Source organism: Bombina bombina, chromosome 3, assembly GCF_027579735.1.
Source record: "Bombina bombina isolate aBomBom1 chromosome 3, aBomBom1.pri, whole genome shotgun sequence".
NCBI classification, from domain to species: Eukaryota; Metazoa; Chordata; class Amphibia; order Anura; family Bombinatoridae; genus Bombina; species Bombina bombina.
The window spans coordinates 447,376,832-447,399,206 of NC_069501.1; the positions used below are offsets into that span (position 1 = coordinate 447,376,832).

General features: G+C 39.5%; 1 protein-coding gene across 3 annotated transcripts in view; it reads left to right on the top strand.

The window, feature by feature from the left end:
- Positions 1–22,375, top strand: part of LOC128653410 (complement receptor type 2) — a 102,172-nt gene that overhangs the window by 63,549 nt on the left and 16,248 nt on the right. For 2 of the 3 annotated variants that reach the window (XM_053706674.1, XM_053706673.1), the window contains exons 6-7: positions 5,313–5,528; positions 7,031–7,453. In XM_053706674.1, the coding sequence (XP_053562649.1) occupies positions 5,313–5,528; positions 7,031–7,053 (239 nt within the window). In that variant the 3' untranslated portion in view covers positions 7,054–7,453. Of the gene's footprint in view, positions 1–5,312; positions 5,529–7,030; positions 7,454–22,375 lie in introns of those variants that run through there. The other variant, XM_053706675.1, reaches the window with a different exon arrangement.

The following is a 22,375-nucleotide window of genomic DNA, read 5'->3' on the forward strand; positions in this document are numbered from 1 at the left end:
AAGTGCGGGGTGGACAGGTGATGTTTGTGTCTGCGTGACGGTGTTTGAATCTGCCCGGGTGGATCTACCATCTATATATAACCTTTATATAGTTTTCTTTCAAGTTTGCACTGATGGAGCAAGCCAAGCCTTTTTGAATTATGTCTGCCCATTCCTTAATATCTTTAGAGAGGTTGGCTTCTTCTTCCCATTTTTTAATGAAGTTTAAAAAATGGGAAGAAGTCTCTGGTAAATGCCCTGAACCTAGGAACTTATATAGACTAATAATTGAGCCTCTAACTCTAGTTACGGAACTACATAATTTTTCAAATAGTGTGGGAATGTATGGATTCCCAGGTCTATGGACTTCGTCTATTCTGGACTTTAGCTGAAAGTAGTGAAACCAGGAGTGTGGTGTGGAGGGTGTGAGGTCATTGTATTGTTCAAATGAGAGGACGTCTGTACCTCGCAGTGTGTCAGCTATTCTATATAAGCTTTTATTGGCCCAGATTTCGCTAGTCTGATTTCTATAGCTATCCAAGAATACAAACAAAGATGTCAGGGGTGATCCCTTAGGAATCAGATTATATATTTTTTTGGGAGGTTATCCCATAAGCCCAAGGTATGTGCCAGCGATACGTATTTTGTCCAGGAACCCAGTCTGTCTTTTTTATGTGTCCAGAACATCCGATAGATTGGATTGAGGTTTAACATTTCACTTTGTAATTGGACCCATGCTAAATCGCTTTTAGAGTTATATAATTGTGCTGCTTGTGCTAGTCTAGCTGCATTAAAATAAATCTGAAGGGGGGCGGAGCCTACAGCTGTAGCGGCAAGACGTGTCTTGAGGGAGCTCCTGGCTCTTCTTTGGAGTTTTACACGATAATTATCTTGCTTTTCTCTAAAACTGAGCTTACTTCATAGCTAAAACCCAGCTAACTACTTTTAGATTGAAGATTCTGTCAACACTGGGAGGATCTTTCGGGATTAATCTCTGCCTATGCTCTACAGGCTGCTGCACTCACACAGTGTTTGTCGGTCTGTGGAACCGGGGCTGCCGCATATTCCCCCCCCTAGGAGACTGGGGTTACGAGTAGTACTACTTACTACTACAGCAGAATACTTCCACTGTCTGAGGAGTTAAAAAATAAAGAAAATGAGAGAAAAGATTCTATTATGGATGACTTGGAAGCAGTGGGCCCATGGGAGCGCGCAGTGGAGACCGCGATCAAACAATCCTATGAGCTGCTGCTGAAGGATCTCAGCAGGCTGCTTTTCACTGATGAAACTCACCATACTACTTTACTCACGGAGCCTGCAGATTGCTGTCAGCCGAGGGACATGGACGTTCCTCCTTTGCAACCGCACGCTCAAATGTACAGGGCCCATACTGCCGATGTGCCACAGGGTCTCACTGCAAGCCCGTGCGATCTGGAGTGGGAGACAGCAGACTCAGCGCACTTGCTGATGGAGACGAGCTCTGATGTGAAGTCATCAGAGTCCCACATCCTAAAGAATACCCGGCAGGCCGTGGCTCCATCGCCGACCTGGACGCAGAGTGCCGTGTCCCCAAAGTTGACTGCGCTAGATGGCCTCTTTTTCCAAGCCGCAGGGTGGCCTGATCTACTGAGGACCCCACTGTTCTCCTGCTGGGATCCTAGCGGTATGTGCCGGCGGCTTCCCTCTGGGTCGCAGCTTACCTTTTTTGAGTATCTCCGGTGCGGCCATTTCTAGGGGGACCATGGATCATGCATAAATCAGACCCGGATTGCCAGCAAAACTAACCTTTGGGTTAACCGGTGTGGAGGGGGTGAGTGAAGTCTATGACGCCATATTTGTTGCGCTGCCGGGCGGCAGTTTGCCTTGTTGTAAAGCTGGCGTGAGCTGGCTAGACTTCAAATAGAATAGATATATGAGGGACATGCAGAGACTCTCTGTCACTGAGCTGACTAAAACTGATCAACCATGCCGCTCCTACAGAACTGTGGTCAAGCTCACCTTGTTACATGGAGACTGTGGGGATTGCTTGTGCTTCTAAGCGGGGTATATCTTATAATAGTTGTGAGTTGCAGCCCTTGAACTGATGTGCCCCGATTTCATGCATTAGGGTTTTCTACATAGTAACTGGAACTATATATGTCCTGTTAAACTTCAAATACATGGCTGCCATATCTAGCTTAATCACTGTATATAGTTATGTACTGTACAATCACCCCCACGATGTGCGTCCCAGCACTGGCCCTGATATTTAATGCTGTAGACATGAGTGCTTAGCCTGTACAGGGTATTATCAATTTCACATCTTAGTTTGTTAAGGTAGACTTTGAGGCAGATGCCAGATATCTCAGACTGAGTCAGATAGTTGTATAACCATATTAGGTCTTATTCTAGCCTTCTACATAGACATACCTACATACTGTGATTTCTACATGTTTAAGTTACAGACCTAGGGGACATCTGGTTAGAATATACATTTTAACACCTATGTATGTTATTACTAAATTACCTGCATAATATATTTCTATTAGGAGGATGCAACTTAAAGGTATAAATCTGACCACGGATACCAAGCCTCTCCACTAGAGGGGAGTAAAGCTCTACCTATCTACTTACAAAAGTGTCAATGCTTTCCCAGTTTTATTCACTAAGGGCAATACTGGTTGTGGTTGACAATAGCACTATTAGTACTTCCCTGCATGTTGCTTCCAATAGCAGTGAGATTTATATATACTTCAGCTCTAGAAGCTTAGTTAAAATACCTGCATAACCCACTTATTTAACTCCTGCACTGTGGTTCACCTTGCTGCCCAATATATAGTACAGCTAGACAATATGGAGCTAAATATCCCAGTCTATAGGTACTAGTGTTCTCGGAATTGTCTTCATAGTTATATGTACCAGGAGGTAAAACTCGGCACAATTGCCCCTTAATTGAGTGTTAGCTGGTGACCCTAGGATAGTATGCTCATCACCCTAGTACAATAATCTCTGAGGTCTGGAACTTATTACAACCCTTTATACATATATACCTAGCCATGTAATAATGTATGCGGTCTTCCAACTAGATGTAGGGGTGTGCCCCCCCCTCTACCTAACAGCACAAACTTACTCTGGGCCTGTTTGTCTCCTACTGTCAGTGTTATTACTTGAACTAAAAGTTTTTTATGTTTATAGAGTTCCTGTAAGAGTTTAAAGTATTGACTCCTTTTTCTTATTAAGCATTCACATCTCTATATGATCCACATCCGCATCAAATGCATTTAAAATATACTCTTTTATATACCGGCTGCTTGCATTTGGGGTCCAAAAGTGGCCCACTTTGTTCTTTTCTTTGTTAATTCCCCTCAAAATTCCCTGTAATGTCTAACACTCTTCTTTTCAGGGGGTCCAAGAGAGGCCTCAATTCTTCATAGAGGGAAATCACTGTTTGTGACTTTATGCTGTATTACAGGGGGACTTTCTCTATGAAAATCTAAGGTTATTATATACTTATATAAGTGAGTGATTACCTGTCTCCATGTTGTGACGATTAATATGTATATCGCATGATGTCTGCTATTTACCATCTGCGAATGGTACTTTGTAATTTTTCAACATACCTCAATAAAAAAATTATAAAAAAAAAAAAAAAAAAAAAAAAAAAAATCTGAAGATCAGGTACTCCCAAATCTCCTTGCCCTTTGTGTTTTAAGAGGGTATTCCTATTGATCCTAGCCTTTTTATTAGACCAAATAAATTTCAGGACATGTTTTTGAAATTCTTTGATATCTCTTGAGTGAATATTAATAGGAAGTGATCTAAACAGATATAAAAGTTTTGGGAGTATTACGATCTTGCTAACCATCATTTTCCCATAGAATGATATCTTGTATGTGCCCAAAGTTTTCATTTCTTTAATAAGATATTTATAAAGGGGGGAATAGTTAAGTTTATACAAATCTCTTAAATTATATGGAATTAAGACTCCAAGATATTTGATTGCTTGAGTGGCCCATTTGAAGTTAAAGTTTATTTCTAACAGTTTTTTTGTATGATTAGGGAGATGCATCTCAATCGCCTCGCATTTGTCTTTGTTTACCTTATAACCAGATAAGGTTCCAAAATTTAGTAGAAGGTCATATAAAATTGGTAGCGACAGTAGGGGTTTGCTGATTGTTAATATAATGTCATCTGCGAATAAAGACAATTTGTGTACAGTTTTACCTACCATTATGCCAGCAATGTCTTCATATTTTCTAATGCTAACGACTAGAGGCTCAATGCATATGGCAAATAACAAGGGCGATAATGGGCACCCCTGCCTGGTGCCGTTGTGGATGTTTATTCTCTTGGATTGATAACCTGCAATTCTGAGGAATGCATACGGGCTAGTATAAATGGCTTGTATATCTTAGATTAATTTAAATATAGATTTTTTTATTTTTAAGTAAATTTAGCTTTTTTATTTTAATTATAACTAGGGGGTGTTAGGTTAGGGGATTTAGTAATTTAATTTGTTATTTGAGTTGTGTGGGTTTTGTGGATTAGGGGTTAATAGATTTATCAGGATTATTGCATTTTGTGGGTTTGGCAGATTAGGGGTTAATACTTTTATCAGGTTTGTTGTGATGTGGGTTAATGGTGGATTAGGGGTTAATATACTTTATAAGGTTTATTGCGATGTGGGTTAATGGCGGATTAGGGGTTAATATACTTTATTAGTTATTACGGTGGGGGATTGCGGTTGACAGGTAGATATATATTGTGCATGCATTAGGTGTTAGTTATTTTCAGGAGGTAGATAGATATTGCACATGCGTTAGTTGTTAGTCATTTTCAGGCAGTTACGGGAGTCACGGTGCTCGCATTTTTAGCACAAGGATTGCTGCACCTGCCTATGTATGGCGAGGTGAAAATGGAGTAAAATTTCTCCATTTTGCCGCGTAAGTCCTTGCGCTGAATATGTGATACCTATTTGCAATGTGGTCCTATGCTAGCTTATGGGAGTAAAAATTGCAGAAGACGGGTGAAATATACGTGCTGCATTTATATGTGATACCAAAACCGTGTAAAAACCGACGTCGCCTCATATGTAATCATGCCCCAAATGTTTTTTAATTATATAACAAATCAATGAACCCTTGTATTGCGGTGGTGTAAAAATTTTCCTTGACCTCCCACAGTGAGGCAAAAACAAGAAAAAAATTGTTTAGTGTGGGTTTTCGGGACAGCAAAATCGTTTGATAAACTCAAATGTTCTCTCTTTTTATTTTTTTTTGTATTCATGTTTGACACAAATATTTGGTGTACAGTATATTAGTTTGACCTTTTCATGTTTTTTTTTTTTTAACTAGTGAAGGACTGTCCTTATCCAGATATTGAAAATGGAAGAATAGTTCTTAAAAATCGAAAGGAGTATATTCCTGAAATAGTCGGTCACTCCTTCACCTGGAAGGATACTGTCAAAGTACAGTGTGATCCTGGTTTTGCTATGCATGGAAGTGACAGAAGCATCTGTAAATTTTCTTGGAAATTGCATTGGTCACCAAAGCTTCCTGTGTGTGTACCTGGTAAGTTTATATAACTGAAACATCTTAATTTCATATTTTACTCATGTAATAAATCGGTAAAGCCATTATTACTGTGCCCTATACTTTTAATGGAAAGCTCCCATATTAACAGGCTCATTGCAATCATATTACAAGAGGTGCCTTAAAGGGATATGAAACAAAAAAAAAATCTTTCATGATTTAGATAAAGCATGCCATTTTAAGCAACTTTCTTATTTACTCCTATTATCAATTTTTCTTCGTTCTCCTATTATCTCAGGAATGTAAGCAGGAGTGTAGTAAGCTTAGGGGCCGGCCCATTCTTGGTTTAGCACCTGGGTAGCGCTTGCTGATTGGTGGCTAAATGTAGCCCAGGTTGTTGCTCTTAAGCACAATCCATAACACCCCTGTAAAATGTTGTTCTTTTTAAGACATATAAGAATAGCACAGAAATACATGGAGAACTTCACTACTTATGAGCCATCGTCTTGAGTGATATCTGACATAATTTGTACTGCACGCCCCCATAGAAGTCTATTATCTGAGAATTTAGTGCACCCCCAGCTATCCAACATACAGATGTAGATGTTAGACTATCGCTCGAGAGATAAAAAAAAATTGGACTTGTTATATGAGCTCAAAAATTGAAGCAAATGCATTGCAAATATAGCAAATAGATTGCGCTCGAGCGATGTTTACACACAATAGCACTAATATTTTTCCTCTCCATTTACGGTTGATAGATTAAATGCTGAGTTTAGTGTTGCTTTAAATAGATATGTACAGTATAAAACAAACAAATTCACTTGTATTTCTTGCAATACACAAGTTATTTCAAATAGTAACAGTTAGTATTACAATTAAGATGAGTAAAATAAACAATAATTTCTGTATTTGTCTATATTTGATTGTTTTTTTGCATCTTTTGTAAAATATATAAGAAGAAGAAAACTGAATTTAGAGTGTGTTAATGTAAGTTCATGTTAATTGGTACAATAACGTTTATGGTAAACATAGCTAAAACAAATGTCTTTGGAGACACTTTATTTTAAAAGGACATTTTTATTTCATGACTCATACAGAGCATACAATTTTAAATAACTTTCTAGGTTACTTCTATTATCTAATTTGTTTAATTCTGTTGGTACCATTTGTTGAAACGCATACCCAGGTATGCTCAAGAGCAGCACTGCACTATGAGGAGCTTGCTGCTGATTGGTGGGTGTAGATGTATGCCTCTTATTATTGGTTCACCCAAGTTAGTTCAGCTAGCTCCCAGCAGTGCATTTTCAACAAAGGATACATAGAGAAGAAAGCAAATTTGATATAATAGAAGTAAATTGGAAAGTTTCTCTATCTGAATCATGGGTATCATGTCCCTTTTATATGAGCCTATATAATCTATAGATACAATTATAACTCTATAAAAAAAAACATACAGAATTTATCACTCCATACAGAGTATAACTTATATATGCAATTTGTATGTGGCAAAATTTAACTTAATTTTAATTTCCTTTCAGATGAGAAATTATTATCAGAATGACTGAACAACATCCATATTAAATAAAACATCTAAAAGAAGAAAATCATTTTTTTTTTATTTTTTTTTTGGGGGGGGGGGGGTTGGTGGAGATCAGTCTAATCAGAATAATATATATGGGGGAAAAAGTGAAAAAAATGTTTGTCAGGGGTTATAATTGTTTTACTGGGCCTTTCCAAATGTTATCCATGTTAATTTCTTTCAGCAACACCAGGGCCAACCCAAGAGATCTCTCAAAATTACTGTCACTTTTTGCAATACACCAGATGTGACAATATCTGCAATACAAAAGAACATTTAGGTGGACACATGGGACAACATTCCTGTCCAACATGTTTTCCCCCTACAAAATATCTGAAAACAATAGTTAAAGTGAATGTAAATTTTGATGCTAAAGTGCCCGGTTTTTAAAAATTTGATTAAAAACAGGGGCACTTTAATTCATCAAAATTTACATTTCACTCCTGTTGTGAAAAAAAAAACTTACCTTTTAATCTTGACAGCAGCTCCAGCTTCCCCAGGTCGTCGCAAGCCATTTCTGACAGTCATGGGGGGGGAAGCCTATCAGGGCTTTCCCCCCCCCCCCCCCTCGGGGGGAATCAGTGTCTGATTCAACGCCTTGATTGGAGGAAGCCGGATGCCTCATTTTAGACCCAGGAAGAGACTTGGGACGGGCGGAGGAAGCTGGAGCGGCTGTCAAGATTCAAAGGTAAGTTTTTTTTTTCACAACAGGAGTGAAATGTAAATTTTGATGAATTAAAGTGCCCCTGTTTTTAATCAAATTTTTAAAAACCGGGCACTTTAGCATCAAAATTTACATTCACTTTAAAGGCAATGTGCAAGTTGCAGGCCCAACTACACCTGCCTAGTTTCTATGTTCCATCTTAAACAGAATGTTTTAAAATGTATATTAGGTTTGTTTTGTTTTTTATAACAATGTATGTTCTTGTGGTAAATAAAGCAACGTATCGCTTCATGAGTTACCAGCCAGTGAGCACTTCTTGTTAGCTTTTTTCATAAAACTTTTTTTTGGAAAGGGACATGAAACCCAAATGTTTTCTTTCATGATTCAGATCGAGAAAACAATTTAAAAAAAACAAACAGTTTTCAATTTACTTTTACTATTATCAAATTTTCATCATTCTCATGTTATCCTTTGTTAAACAGATATCCAGATAGGTAGCATGGACATGTCTGCTGCACTACATGACAGGAAATAGTGCTGCCATCTAGTGTTCTTGGTAATGTATAACATTGTTCCAAAACTGCTACCATATAGTGCTGCAGACACGTGCACACTCCTGAGCTTACCTTCCTCCTTTTCAATAAAGGATAACAAGAAAACAAAGAAAAATTGATAATAAAAGTACTTTGGAAAGCTGTTTAAAATTGTATGCTCTATCAGAATCATGAAAGAAAATGTTTGAGTTTTATGTCCCTTTAATATGTTTAACTAATGCTCTTTCCTATATATGATAGAAAAACTGAGTATCCCTTTAATAAAAATTTGTATACAAAACCTTGTATCAATTTACAAAGGATATATAACAATTTGTTCTCAATGCCCCATTTCCAATTGAAATGCAATGGTTTTACTTTTTCAGTTCTTAAACACCACAGAAGAAAAAGATGAAACAATATAGTGCAGTTTTATTACTGAGCCCCTTTGTGTATCCTGTGCCCTCTGCATCTCATATGATACTGTATTTTAGAAGTTATTGTGGTGCAAGAATATGATGGCCAATAAGTCTAATCTAACATAAGGTTAGCATAAGGAATTGGAGTATAGGGCTAGTTTTAGAGCTCATTATATGTTTCAGACAAACCCAGTCCAACAATTGTAGGAATTCATTATGTTTCTGTGCAAGTCTGATAAAGCTATAACAATCTCACAAGAAAAAAACTGCTTTTTCATCATCTGTGATAAGAAAATCAACTGAATCTTTAAGTGGGGTTAATCTTCTATTTTTAAGTTTCTCTTTAGCTAGTTTAAATGTCCACATGATTGCAGTCATTGCTTTTCCTAAATAATAGGTACCATAATAGCTATATTATAGGCTTTTATAAGCCACTAAAGTGCAACGTATGCAGTTATCTACCTTTTCTTCAAGGGTCTTGATACTTATGCATGATACAGTTTAAAACAGATTAGGGAGTATTTACTTATATTATTTTGAGCAAAACATAGAATTAGTGTACACCATGCATATGTGAAAGAATAAATTATATATTCAGGTTTCACACACTGTGGCTTCAGGCTACGACCAGCTCCGCAATCACGGAAGTGTCTGTAACTCCAAACTGAGGGTGCATATTACAGTGATGGATCTTTCCACTAAACCCAGCACTCAGCACACAAAGTAATTTGCACTTGAGGTGAGCAAAAATAAAAACAATAAGTTGTATGACATTTGAGACATTTTGCGCCCCCTAGTAGCAGTTGCTTTAAGGTCCCTGAAAAAGTTAATTTTGGTTTTACTTTAAATAGGAGTAGTTACAATGCACTAACAGTCTATTAATAATCTCCAATAGGGGGCACGAAATGTGTAAAACGTCATACATTTGGATGCTATGCCATGCAATATTATTGTATTTTTATTAAAGCATATTAAAGTTAAAGTGAAGGTAAACTTTGATGACTGAAAGCCCGGTTTTTAAAAATACTATTAAAAACAGGGGCACTTTCATTCCTCAAAGTTTACAAAGCAGCCGTTTTGTTTAAAAACTTACCTTTCTTCTCTTCACAGCCGGAGCAGCTTCCCCCTGCCCTGGGATCCTCTCTTTACACGTCAGTTATGACAAATCCAGCTTCCTCCAATCACGGCTTTCCCCCCCATAGCAAACATTGTCTGAGGCCATGCCGTGATTGGAGTAAGCCGGATTAGTCATTGCTGACGTGTGAAGAGAGGATCTCTGGGCAGGAGAAGCTGCTCCGGTTGTGAAGAGAGGTAAATTTGTAAACAAAATGGCTGCTTTGTAAACTTTGATGAATGAAAGTGCCCCTGTTTTTGATAGTATTTTTAAAAAACGGGCTTTTATTCAGCAAAGTTTATCTTCACTTTAATTGTTTTTATTTTTGCACAGCTCAAGTGTGAATTACTTTGTGTGCTGAATAAAGTATATATTGTTTGAGGATGATCTCGAAAGTCTCTGAATCACTCCCTTATGGAGGCTTAAACCATTTATAGATCAAAAGGACATAAAAAAGAAAAAGAATATGATAAATAGAGATGTGCATTAGTTTTCTGGACAAATGCACATTCATCACAAACATTTAATTTACGTTTTGTTTTAACAAAACAAAAATCCAAATGAATGCACCAACGAAAATAAAGAAAATTTAAAAACTACCGAAGAAAATCGTCAGTATTTATTTGTATCCTTTATTTTATTTTTTAAGCACTTAATACTTACCTTAACACGCTCTTCATGGTCTGGAGAGCACATTAAGGTAGGTATTGTAGTGAACTTTTCACCTGTAGCTTTGAAACATTCATATTAGTTTTTTTTTTTAAATTCTCTTTATTAAAGGGACATAATACTCATATGCTAAATCACTTGAAACTGATGCAGTATAACTATAAAAAGCTGACAGGAAAATATCACCTGAGCATCTCTATGTAAAAAAGGAAGATATTTTACCTCACAATCTCCTCAGCTCACCAGAGTAAGTGCTGTATAAAAAGTTATACTCAGCTGCTCCCAGCTGCAGGTAAAAAAAATTAAAAAATGAAGAAATGAACAGCAGCCAATCAGCATCAGCAGTGCTGAGGTAATGAACTCTTACTGTGATCTCATGAGATTTGACTTAACTCTCATGAGATTTCATAGTAAGCTTCCTTTACCTGATTGGTGAAATAATATGAGAGTGCACGATGCTCATCCCTTCAGATGTCCCAGGACAGACACACTAAAATGCTGCTTAGAAATCCTTTACAATGGGAGGTGGCTACTGAGGAACTTTTGAGGTAAAATATCTTTCTTTTTTACATAGAGATGTTCAGGTGATATTTTCTAGTCAGCTTTTTACAGCTATGCTGCATCACTTTCAAGTGTTTAAACATTTGGGTATTATGGCCCTTTAAGTAGAAGAAACACATGGAAATATACAGATGTACAGAGACTTTTGTTCTCCAATTTAACAAGAGGAGATATGACATAAAATACATATGAAACACATTTTAATACATCAGTCAGCCATACAGTCTCTTAATAACTTCAATATTAAATATGCAGGTTCATGACTAGTGAGAAAAGTAAAGGCAGGTATTGTCTACTAGTCCATGTATTTCCTCATATCATTTTCCATTTTTATCCTATTATTTTCAGCTATCAAACATTTACACTAACAATAACAAAACAAGGTCAGATAGAAGTATTCCCAGCTAGGCCCATACCATGTCACTGGCCCATCTCTCCTCTCCGGAGGTACATGAGGTAAATTAAAGTATATTACTCCATTCGCCTCTGAGCGTCGCCTCAACAAATATCTCATGATGCAAGAAAGGTTGCAACACCTGTTTTTGTTGGCTAAGGGGGAGGCTCTGCCATTTGTGTAAAAAGTGTCTCAGCCTGCATTTGGTGTCTAAAGTAGCATCAAGTTGTTCTATAAACAATTGCCTAAGCATCCTATGTTTAAACTGGGTCAATGTGGGTGGGTTTTTGGAAGTCCACTGTGCCAAAATACATTGTCGGGCCAGTAGGGTACTAAGAGTAAGCATGGAATATAGTGGCTTGTGTTGCACTTCCCATAAGAGTAGGAAAATTGATTTAGAGTCAAAAAGGAGGTCAATCTTAAAAAGTTTTCCTAACCCAATATTGTAAGCGTCTCCAGAATTGATTTACATATGGACACCCAAAGAAATAGTGTTTGAGTGTAGGCTCTGGTAGTGAACATATAATACATTTGTTTGGCAGGTCTTGGTTCCAGTGAAATCTGCACGCGGGGGTAATGTAGTCCCTGCTTAGCATCCTAATCTGCATTTTCCTGATATGTACCGCTAGGTTAGCTGTCTTTGTTCTTTCTAGGCTGTTAAGTATGTCTCTAAGGGATATGTCCCCCAAATTTTCTCTCTGTAGCTTAGTCAGCATATTTCCTATGACATTTTTGGAAGCATGCGTGATTAAAAGGCAGTAGATGGGTGATATGGAAAAATTGCCCAATTTGTATGCAACATGGATATGGCCCAAGGAGAGAGTTGCCAAAAATCTTTATGGCGTGACATCAGTGTGTTAGTATAGTGTCGGGCCTGAAGGTAAGCATAGAAGTGCGAATTTGGTAGATAGTACTGGTTTTTAAGGTCCTGATAATACCTAACTGTGTGTGAGAAACGATCCAACAGATCACCCACCGATCTGAACCCCTATAACTTCCAGACTCTAAAGGGGGTTGTTTCATCCCCCGCAGGGAAATCCATGTTTCCCATCAGTGGAATGTATTTAGGAGTGGGGGATCTGTTTCCCAGGTATTTGAATGCTAGTCTCCATGCTCTCAAAGCATCTCTGTACATAAAGTTATTCTTAATGTCAGCGGGAAAGTTCGTAAAGGACATATATGGTAGGTAAGCCAAAGAATGTGGGGAAACAATTGTTGCCTCTAGGGACGCTCTTGGAAATGTGTGGTGTCAAGCTGCCAATCTATCACTAGCCTGAGTAGTGCTGCCCAGTTGTAGAGTTTGAGATTGGGGAGCGCTAGACCCCCATTAAGGTATGGTTGCTGCAATGTCACAGCCGCTATGCACGTTCTCCTACCTCCACAAATGAAGGATTGAATTGCTTTGTTTAAATTGGTCATGGCAGCTTTAGTAAGCAAAAAGGGCAACATTAAAAGTGGGTAAAGGATCTTAGGCAAGATTGTCATTTTAAGTAGGTTAATCCTTCCCGTAAGACCCAAAGGGAGTTTGGCCCAAGGCTTCAGCTGAAGTAGCAACTGTATACACTGTCTGGCAATATTAAGCTCATATAGCTTGTGTGGGTTTCTGTGTATGGTGATACCTAGGTAGGTGAGAGTGTTAGGTTGTGTGACTAAGGCGTAGCTACCTCTATCCATGTTGTTAACAGTGAGCTACAGTATCTCAGACTTGGTCATGTTTATTTTGTACCCTGAGAAATCTCCGAAGGTTTGTAAGGTGTCAATAAGTCTAGGAACATATCGGGAGGGGTTACTCACAAAGAGCAGCATATCGTCCACATATAGGGCCATGTGGAGGATGGTGTTCCCAATAGCAATTCTCGGGAAGATTGGTTTTAACTTTAGGGCAAGCGGCTCTAAAGCTAGGTCAAATAATAAGGGAGAGAATGTGCAGCCCTAGCGCTTACCCCTTTCAAGAGTAAAGTTTGGAGAGTTAAGGCCATTGACCAGGATACTTGCAGTGGGGAAGGAGTAAAGTTTACGGATAAAATCAAGGAAAGGGCCCTCAAAATGAAATTGCTGAAGAGTATTAAAAAGATGGGACCACTCGACTCTATCGAAGGCCTTCTCTGCGTCCAGGGACAGCAGGAAGGCCTCCTGTGTCCCATTTCTGTGTTTGACAGAGGGTCTGGTCCAGAAGTGGTTGAGGGAGTGAAGTACCCTTCTCAAGTTGACTACAGAAGATCTACCCTGGACAAAGCCCGATTGATCGGGATGAACCATTAAAAATTGAATCGATTGGCCAGGATTTTCATCAGTATTTTATAGTCTGTGTTTATTAAGGATATGGGACGATATGCTTCAGGGAGTGTGTGGTCCTTTCTTGGTTTTGGGATCAGGGTAATATGGGCCATTGTGAAATATCCAGACGGCTGCCCCTCTCGGGTAAACATGTCATTAAATAGGTTGAATAGGGTTGGTGAGACCTGGGGTAGCAGTAAGCAATAAAACTTGGTAGGGAGTCCATCCGGGCCCGTGGCTTTCCCTAGGGACAAAGACTTAATAGTGCATTGAATTTCTTCCAAGGTGATTGGGGCGTTCAGTTTGTCTATCTGGTCCTGAGTAAGGTGGGGAAGTATGAGTGATTGCCAGAAGGTATGAAAAGTTTTTTATAAAGGTTAGAGAAATAATCTGCCAAACAGTCGGCTATATCTAAGGGAGTCCAGAAAACCTTCCCCTCACGTTTCAAAGCGGCAATATCTTTCTTAGCTTATCTCCCTTTCACTAGTGTGGCTAAAAGTCGACTAGACTTTCTTCCGAAGCAGTAAAATCGGCCTGCTGATATAAGAAGGCTGGTAGCGGCCTGCTGTTGGATAAAATGTGTCCATTTCCATTTTAGCAACAATGTAGCTGTCATATGCTGGTGGTGATTTTAGATTTCAGTATATCAAGTACGTCTGTCCTAAATTAACTTGTAGTGTATTATATCTATGTTGGATTCTATGTTTTAAATTGGCCAAGTATGACATAATATGTCCTGTTAGTACCGTTTTAGCAGTCTCCCAGAATAATTGTGGATCAGAAGAATGTGAGGAATTATAAGTACAAAAGTAATTCCAGGCGTGGATCAGGTGTTTTTGAAAAGAAGGTAGGAAGGGAAACGCAATATGTTCCTATTGGGTTTAGTGGGGAAAATGCCCACTGTGAGTTCCATGGGTGCATGGTCAGAAATTACAATGTTGTGAATTTTGTCAGACTTATCCTGGGAGACTAGGGAGTCTGAAATAAGGAAACGGCCCAATCTAGAAAGGGATGAATTTGATTTAGAGAGACATGTAAAATCCCTATCATCGGGTGTCATCTGCGCCAAATATCACACACAGCCAGGGTGTCAGAAAGCAGGCTAAACACCTTAAGTTTAAACTTTCCCTTATAGCGGAGGATACGTTTATTAGTCAGGTCCTCTGTAGGCCAGGCTCTGTCCAAGGTTGGGTGCAGAGTTAAATTGAAATCTCCCCCCAGAAGAAACTTGGTGCCTATGAAGGGGGATAAGGCCTGAACCAGCGATTTCCAAAAGAGCAGGGAGTTAGTGTTAGGGGCATAGATGTTGCAGAAGGTGTATTTAACATTGTCTACAGATGCTTGTAGGATGAGGAAACTACCGTCGGGGTCCGTAACTGTACTCAGAATTTCTACCTGCAGTCTTTGACCAAATAAGATAGCCATTCCCCTACTGCTACTCTGGTATGACAAATAGGCTATATGACCCACCCAGTCACTAGGCAGTTTCTCATGCTCCCTATCGGTAAGGTGGGTCTCTTGTAAAAATGCGATGTCCATGTAAATAATTTAAGGGCCATTATGTTACATTACCGAGGCTCAGGCACGTCAGGAGCTGAGTGAGCATTCTGGGATAAGGGGTAAGAGGGCAGAGAAAGGAGAACTCATATGTTTTCCATGTATATATGAGGTAAGGTGTTTGTAGAAGGCATACAGGCATGTCGTTCGTGGGGAGGAGAGTAACAGGGAAGTTTAGTAATGCAAGACCTGGTGGAGAGAGGTGCCAATTAAAGATTATGGTTGTCATCAGGTAGGTTCCCTCAGACACCATGTTGCAATGGTATATGACTCTGTACACATCGGATGGGCCAGTGGTACAGCCGGGTATAAGATATTCAGAAAACATCAATAACAACAAAAATATTTTAAACATTAATACTAGACTGACATAGATATATGTGGAGCATGTAAGGCCTGTATAACCTAGGGCACATGTCAGCAACAAGAGCACCTGCTGGGATAAAAATAGCACATCATTCCATACATACAGTGATTTATAACCAAATAGTGTGAGTGTATGCAAGTATCCCAACAATGTGTAGGCCATCAGTAGGCCTGGCATGAGAGAAAAGGGCCAATCAGTGCCCACTTTTGTTACCCGATGAGCAGTCCTCAGTAGTACAGTATAATAGGCTATAATGCCACCAAATTTTTGTGTGTCAGTGTCATAATTAAATGGAAGGCATCCAATAAACAATAACAACAGCAACAATAACATTTTAAACATTAATACAGGAAGAACTGAATTATATACAGTGTAAAGAGTGCCAGTGTAGTACGGGGCGTGCTCCACTGCATAATGGAGCTTAATGTGGAAGCAGATCCCTATCTACATATGGGTCAGAGATATAGCAGGTGTGTTTAAAGTTGGTGGGTGATAATCACCCATAACAAGTGTGAGAGTGTAAGATAGCAAGGATGGACTATGTGTTGTTCGTGCAAGGTAATTAGGCACAAGTGACACCTAGACAGTAGTATATAAATCAAACTTAAAAAACACAACAAAAATAAACACATATAGCATGTATACATTACATATCTCCTTCTGGGATGGGGCACAACAATTGTGCAAGGATACAGTCAACTAGAGCTGTGAAATTAGGCCCTCAGGGAGCATCAGCGCACTTTTCCGTGGCCAGGTACAAGTCCAAGGCTTGGGGGGAATGAAAGATCTTGGGGCCAGAGGAGGTCATCAGCCGCAGTTTTACAGGGTATAATAGGGCCACTTGTCTACCCTGTTCATGGAGCTTAGAGCAGTGTGGAGCAAAGTCCCTTCTTTGTTTGGTGACCTCAGCGGAGTAGTCCTGGAACATTAGTAGCCGATGATCTTCAAAAAGAACTTCCTTCTGCGATCTATAAGCCCTGAGGAGGGCCACCTTCTCCTGGAAGTGGAGACATTTAAAGATCACTTGTCGCGGTCTATTGCGTAGGTCTGGTGGGTTGTCAGGGCCCACTATGTGGGCTCTTTCTATGTCAATAGGAAGATGATCAGCTTGTATGCCTAGTAACTTGGGGAAGGTAGAGGCGACAAATTCCATCAAGGCTTTACCTTTGATTGACTCGGGCACCCCCACGATTCAGAGGTTATTGCGGCGACTCCTGTTCTCAAGGTCCTCGACCCTATCCAGGAGATATTGGTTTTGCTTCAATATTTTTTTGAGTGAGACAGCCATATTAGCTTGTCTGTCCTCTGTATCAGAGATACGTGTTTCTGCAGCATTTAAGCGCGTGGAAAATTGCCGTACCTCACTTGTTAAATTATCCATTCCTGCTGGAAGCGAGTCAATCTTTGGTAGAAAAAAATAGTTTAAATCCTGCATCAGGGCAGAGTGGTTCCCAGAGTGTGACATTGATTGTGACAGTGATTGATCAGCCCTAGTGGAACTATTTGCATGTACCTCCGCCACATGGCGGTTTTTCTTATCAGCCGTTTTTGATCTGCCACTCATATCTTCAGGAAAGCTGGTTGAGATCATGGAGAAGTACTTGACTTTCAGGAGAGTGATATGAGAAGGGGGACTAATGCAGTTAAGCTGTTTAATAGTCCTGATCTATCCTTCCCCCTCAAGATAAGTAGCCAGGAGTATACTCTTGCCAGAAAGTATGTGTGTAGCAAAGCACAGGGAATCTTGTAGTTTTGTTTTTTTTCCCCAGAGGTTACAGGCACCACAGTGTCAGTCTCTAGGGCGCTAAGGCTTCCAGAAATATAGTGTTTCCAAAATGGCCGGGTGGGTCTGTGTGTAAGATCCGATATGTTGAAGAGAAAGTGGGGTCAGGGCCGTGTAAAGGAAAGAGAAGCGCTTACTGTCACCTATTTCCAAGAGGTGAGGAGTTTGCCAAGCCTACAACAGCCGTTGTGTCTTCCGATGACTGGGCTCCTAGTCTGCTCCCCACTCAATGATGTCTGTGCCCCTTCTGCGTGGTCAGAGAGGTAACTGCCAGGGCCTCAACAGGATTCAGCCGCCCTCAGGTGTGCCCAGTCACTCGCAATAAGACAAATGAGTAGAGGATGGGTCTGAAGTGCCCCCAGGTCTGTAGCTCAAGTCTGGAGCACCTAAGATAGTCCATTCATATTAGTTTTAATGAAAACAAATGTACATTTTTTACAAAAATTCAATTTTCATTTTGTTTTAAATGAAATTAAAACCGAATAGTGCACCCAATGAATAATTCATAACATTCATAACGAAAATATCGTATGAAATGAAATTTTCTTCCCTGCACATCTCTAATAGTTAATAATAACAAACTTTTCTCCTATATTAAACAGATTTAACTTACACTCTTCAAAGTTGTTAAACCCAGCTCTTCTGGCGAGCCTGAAACAGCATAGTTGACTCCTATTTTTGACAATTCACCTATTTCCACTATGTGTTTCCTGCTGGAATTGATATATATTTTAACCATTTTTTGAATAAAGCAGATTGCATATTTTACACAGCCGGTGCTCCGATTCTTCTTTGCTGTGTTTCACATTTTGAAGTACCAGTCATAAAGGGTATTTTAACACTTTACATCTATGAGAGATAGGGTTGCTGCCAGTATTTATTTTTTAGTATTTAGTATTAATTAGCTCTTTGGAAACTGTGGTCAAATATCACTTGTAGGCTCACAATGTGAAAGTTGAAAACAGCTTCAATTTGGTGAGCTCAAAAAATATGTGACAGCTTTGTAAACTGCTTTATGGTTTAATTTTATTGACACACATTAAGGGTTAGATTACAAGTGGAGCGCAAAATATTGCTTTAGCAAAAGTGCTATTTGCGCTCCACTTAGTAATTAACAACACACGCAAATGTGCGCTGGAATTACAAGTAAAGCGCAATGCGAACGCGACCTCACGTTCACATTGCAGGGAAGCTTTGCGCTCATGAGAGCACGCTTCCATAGGCTCCAATGGGTGCCTTGTTCTTATGTCGTGAGACATGGCTGAGAACCTAGTGCAGCGATGGGCAGCAAAGTGTAAATATGTATGTATATGAATATATACATTTATGTTACTATGTGTATATACACATATTAACACATAAATATATACATATATAAACATATATATTTACAGGGAACACACAGTTCCCCACAGACCGCAATGTAAAGGCACTTTTCAGTGTCGTTTTTTTTCTAACACCCCACACCTGCCAACTTTAACCCCTAATAACTGCTTTGCGCAGTTTTTTGTTTATTAAAAAAAAAAGGCTACAATTTTTTTTAAAAAATGTTTATTTCATTTTTATTGAGGACAAAAGAGAATATGTACAAAGCATAGGAAGTACAAGTGTTACATCAAATATTCACATTAACTTGATAACCATAGAAAGGTTTGATTACATTTGTCCTCATTTTTTACCCTCTTGCTTACATTTCAGTCCAGTCCACTCTTGGACCTGCACTGCAATTATAACAAGGTTGTTTTAAATAAGAGGGAAATTAAAGATAATTAAACATATGGAAAACAAAGAAAAAAGGAAAGGAAAAACTGCATCCTGTTTGCTTGCTAGTGAGTAAGAAGAATTACTGTACTCTCTCTTCTCTTTGAGAAAATGGATGCAGTAGGCAGAATCAAATACACAGCCATCTTACCAAAATAACTCTATGCCAACTTGCTAACATTTCTAAATAAACTGTTTTAAACTTATATGTAGTAACAACCAATTCTTTTAAACAATGCTATGTGGAGCTTGATGCTCAACAACCCACAAATTAAGACATTTTATAAATCTGTCCCTAGATTATAATGAGGTGTTATAGGTGTTTGGATATAATGGCTCACTATTCTTATAAAATTTGCAAGGGTTCAGACAGCTTTTTATGCCCTTAGGGGTGTGTTGGTGTGTAGTAATCATGGTGTTGTGGTCTATCCTCAATGCGGCTTCGGCCGCCATTCGAAGGACAGGGAGAAAGGTGCATATATAACATCTGATTTATATCAAAGAGACTTTAGCTGTCAAAGCCGTATATGTGAGCCTGGATTATTAGTAGTTACTATTAAGATATCTAAACCTATACTAGGGATTTATTAATTGGACTTAAACTATTTTCAAACAGATTACGCAGCATATATAATCACAATGAGTTAATTAATATGCTTTGAACTAAGGTTTGAGGTTTATGGTTCATTATATGCACATCTTACATTCACTCTGTTTGCTCGAGTATAGAACCGAGCCCCGGTGTCTGCAAAAAGAGAGGCTCTCCCTTCTGGATCTGATGGTATATTAAGAGTCCTTGTCCTTGGAGTGGGATCTAATTTACTGTCAAGTTCAGTGCTGCTTATTAGGAGGCATGGTGTGTCCAAGTCTGCAGCCTTCCAGGAGTCCCACCCGAGCTCCCAAAGCAGCCACGCCGACTCAGTATTTTGCTCTGTCCACCGGGACCAGAATGTCAATCCATCAGGCTCTGAGGGCAGTGCTGTGGAAGAAGATGTTCTTCGCTTGCCGTTATGAGTAGGTGCTGAGGTTTCATGCAAGGTGTTATTCAGAGGGTTGAATGACACTTTCTTTGGCACCATCTTAGGGTATCTGGAAAAGCTTCCCCTCGCCGTTGCTTTTGAAGTATAAGAGAAGCAGATTACATGATATTTGCACTGGTCTGGATCTTCCTTGGTATTGCGCTTGTTTTCTATTGATGTTGGTGTGATTATTGATTTTGTGGTGGTGTTTGATGTCTTACTCTTTCCATCCTGCATAGTATTAGATAGGGAGTTCTTTGTATTCTGTGATGCCACATCTGGTTGTCCCTCCTTCTGATGTTGCGTGAGCAGTTCAGTAAATCTTGCAGGAGTGAGTTTGTCAATCAGGATTTGTATATCTTGCTCTGAAGGCAGTTTGTCTATCAGTACTTGAAACATGGCTTCTATTTTTGTAAAATGAAGGTCCAGGTTATCAGAGAGATTGTCGATCCACATGGCTGTAGGTAGGTTCTGTGTCGCCACTTTTGTATGTCGTGCTGATCGGCAGTTTATGACTGAATTTATCGGTAGTATAAGCCTGAGAGAGTCTATTATGCTATCTTATCTATTGGATGTGCTCCATTCTGGCTAGATACCCCGGTGGCCTGGGGGGGGGTGCGCTACCTGTATAGATGCCGCTGCTACAGACCTTAGTTGTCCAGGTCCGTCCCCTGGATCATAAATACAGCTGTTTAGGCTGATAGAAGAAGCTATGTACTTTGTCAATTACAATGCCAGTCGTAATTTTGTTAGATGCTGTAGAGTTATAATGATCATTGGCGGATTAACGTTAATTCCCATGGAGCTCAAGAAAGTTGAGAATGGTTAGAGTTGCTGCCTGGACACCTGGCTACAATTTTTTTAATAACAAAATACAACATACTTTATTTTGGGGGAATTGGGGGATATTTAGAAAATTAACAGGAGATCTGATCCACTTGTAATGGCTGGTTATATATTGCGAGCCAGGAAAATGTGTCCATTTACAGGCACACAATAAATTAGTGCTACACTTGTATTTTAGCCCTTAACGACCGAGGACGTACGTCCTCAAAAAAATATAGTTAACGTCCGAGGACGTACGTCGTACGTTGTCGTCTAAACTGATCACTGGAAGCCTGGGGGGGGGGTGCGCTAACATTATTGCACTGTTCCTATTGCACTGTTCCTGAGTGCCGGGACCGGATTGATCACTCCCCCACGAGTGATCACTTCCGGTGTCGCTCCACGTGGAGCCCGGCAGTGTAGCAGAGCATCGGAAGCGATCAGAAAGGCTTCTGATGCTCTGCTTGTGTGCTAAGTGCCTCGGTGGGTCAAGGCACTTAGTTAGTAATAAAATAAAACAAAAAAAATGTAAAAAAATGTTTTTTTATATAAAATAAAAAACCCATATAGGCTCCCCCACCCCCATGAGGCTTCCAAGATGGCGATGCCCAGTGCATCATGGGGCCTCTGGGGGTGTCCCTAGCCTGCCTCATCATAGGGGCAAGCTAGGGTCACCCAATATGAGCCTCCCACACAAAAAAATATATATAATAAAATATCCCATTTGTCTGATTTGTCAATATTTGTAAATATTGACTCTGATCAGTGTGGATCTCCCTCCCTCTCCTCACTTGCGATTTTAGCAAAGTAGCAAAGAATTCCAGCACCTGGGAACAGGGAGGTGTGCAAGCTTCCAGAATACTGCACCATATCCCAAAATACAAGAGTCACAAGAAAGAAGCAGCACCACCTGGTTATTTCAACAGATTTATTTGTGCATTTTGCACAATATCCAAGCCAGACCAAAAAAATAACGTTTCGGACTCAGTCCTTAATCATGCATAGTTACACCTGGAGATCATACAGCTTAAATACACCTGTAAACCACACCCATCCAACATCATACCTGTAGCACACTGAATGTGAGACCCCTCTAGTGGTCACTTACAAAATTACAACAATAGATCATAAATCTCAGGTTAAACACATATTGCTCCCAGAAAATCAGAACAAATAAAACACAATTTTTTACTTCTATTACCTTATAATACAATGACACAAAACCCATAAATATCTTAGAGGCACAGAGACCAATCAAGTTCCCTGTTCATACCTTTTGGGTACATGGTATCCAATCTATTAATACAATAGACTTCTCTTATCTTTAGCCTCTTAGTCCTATCTCCCCCCGTCTAAGATGT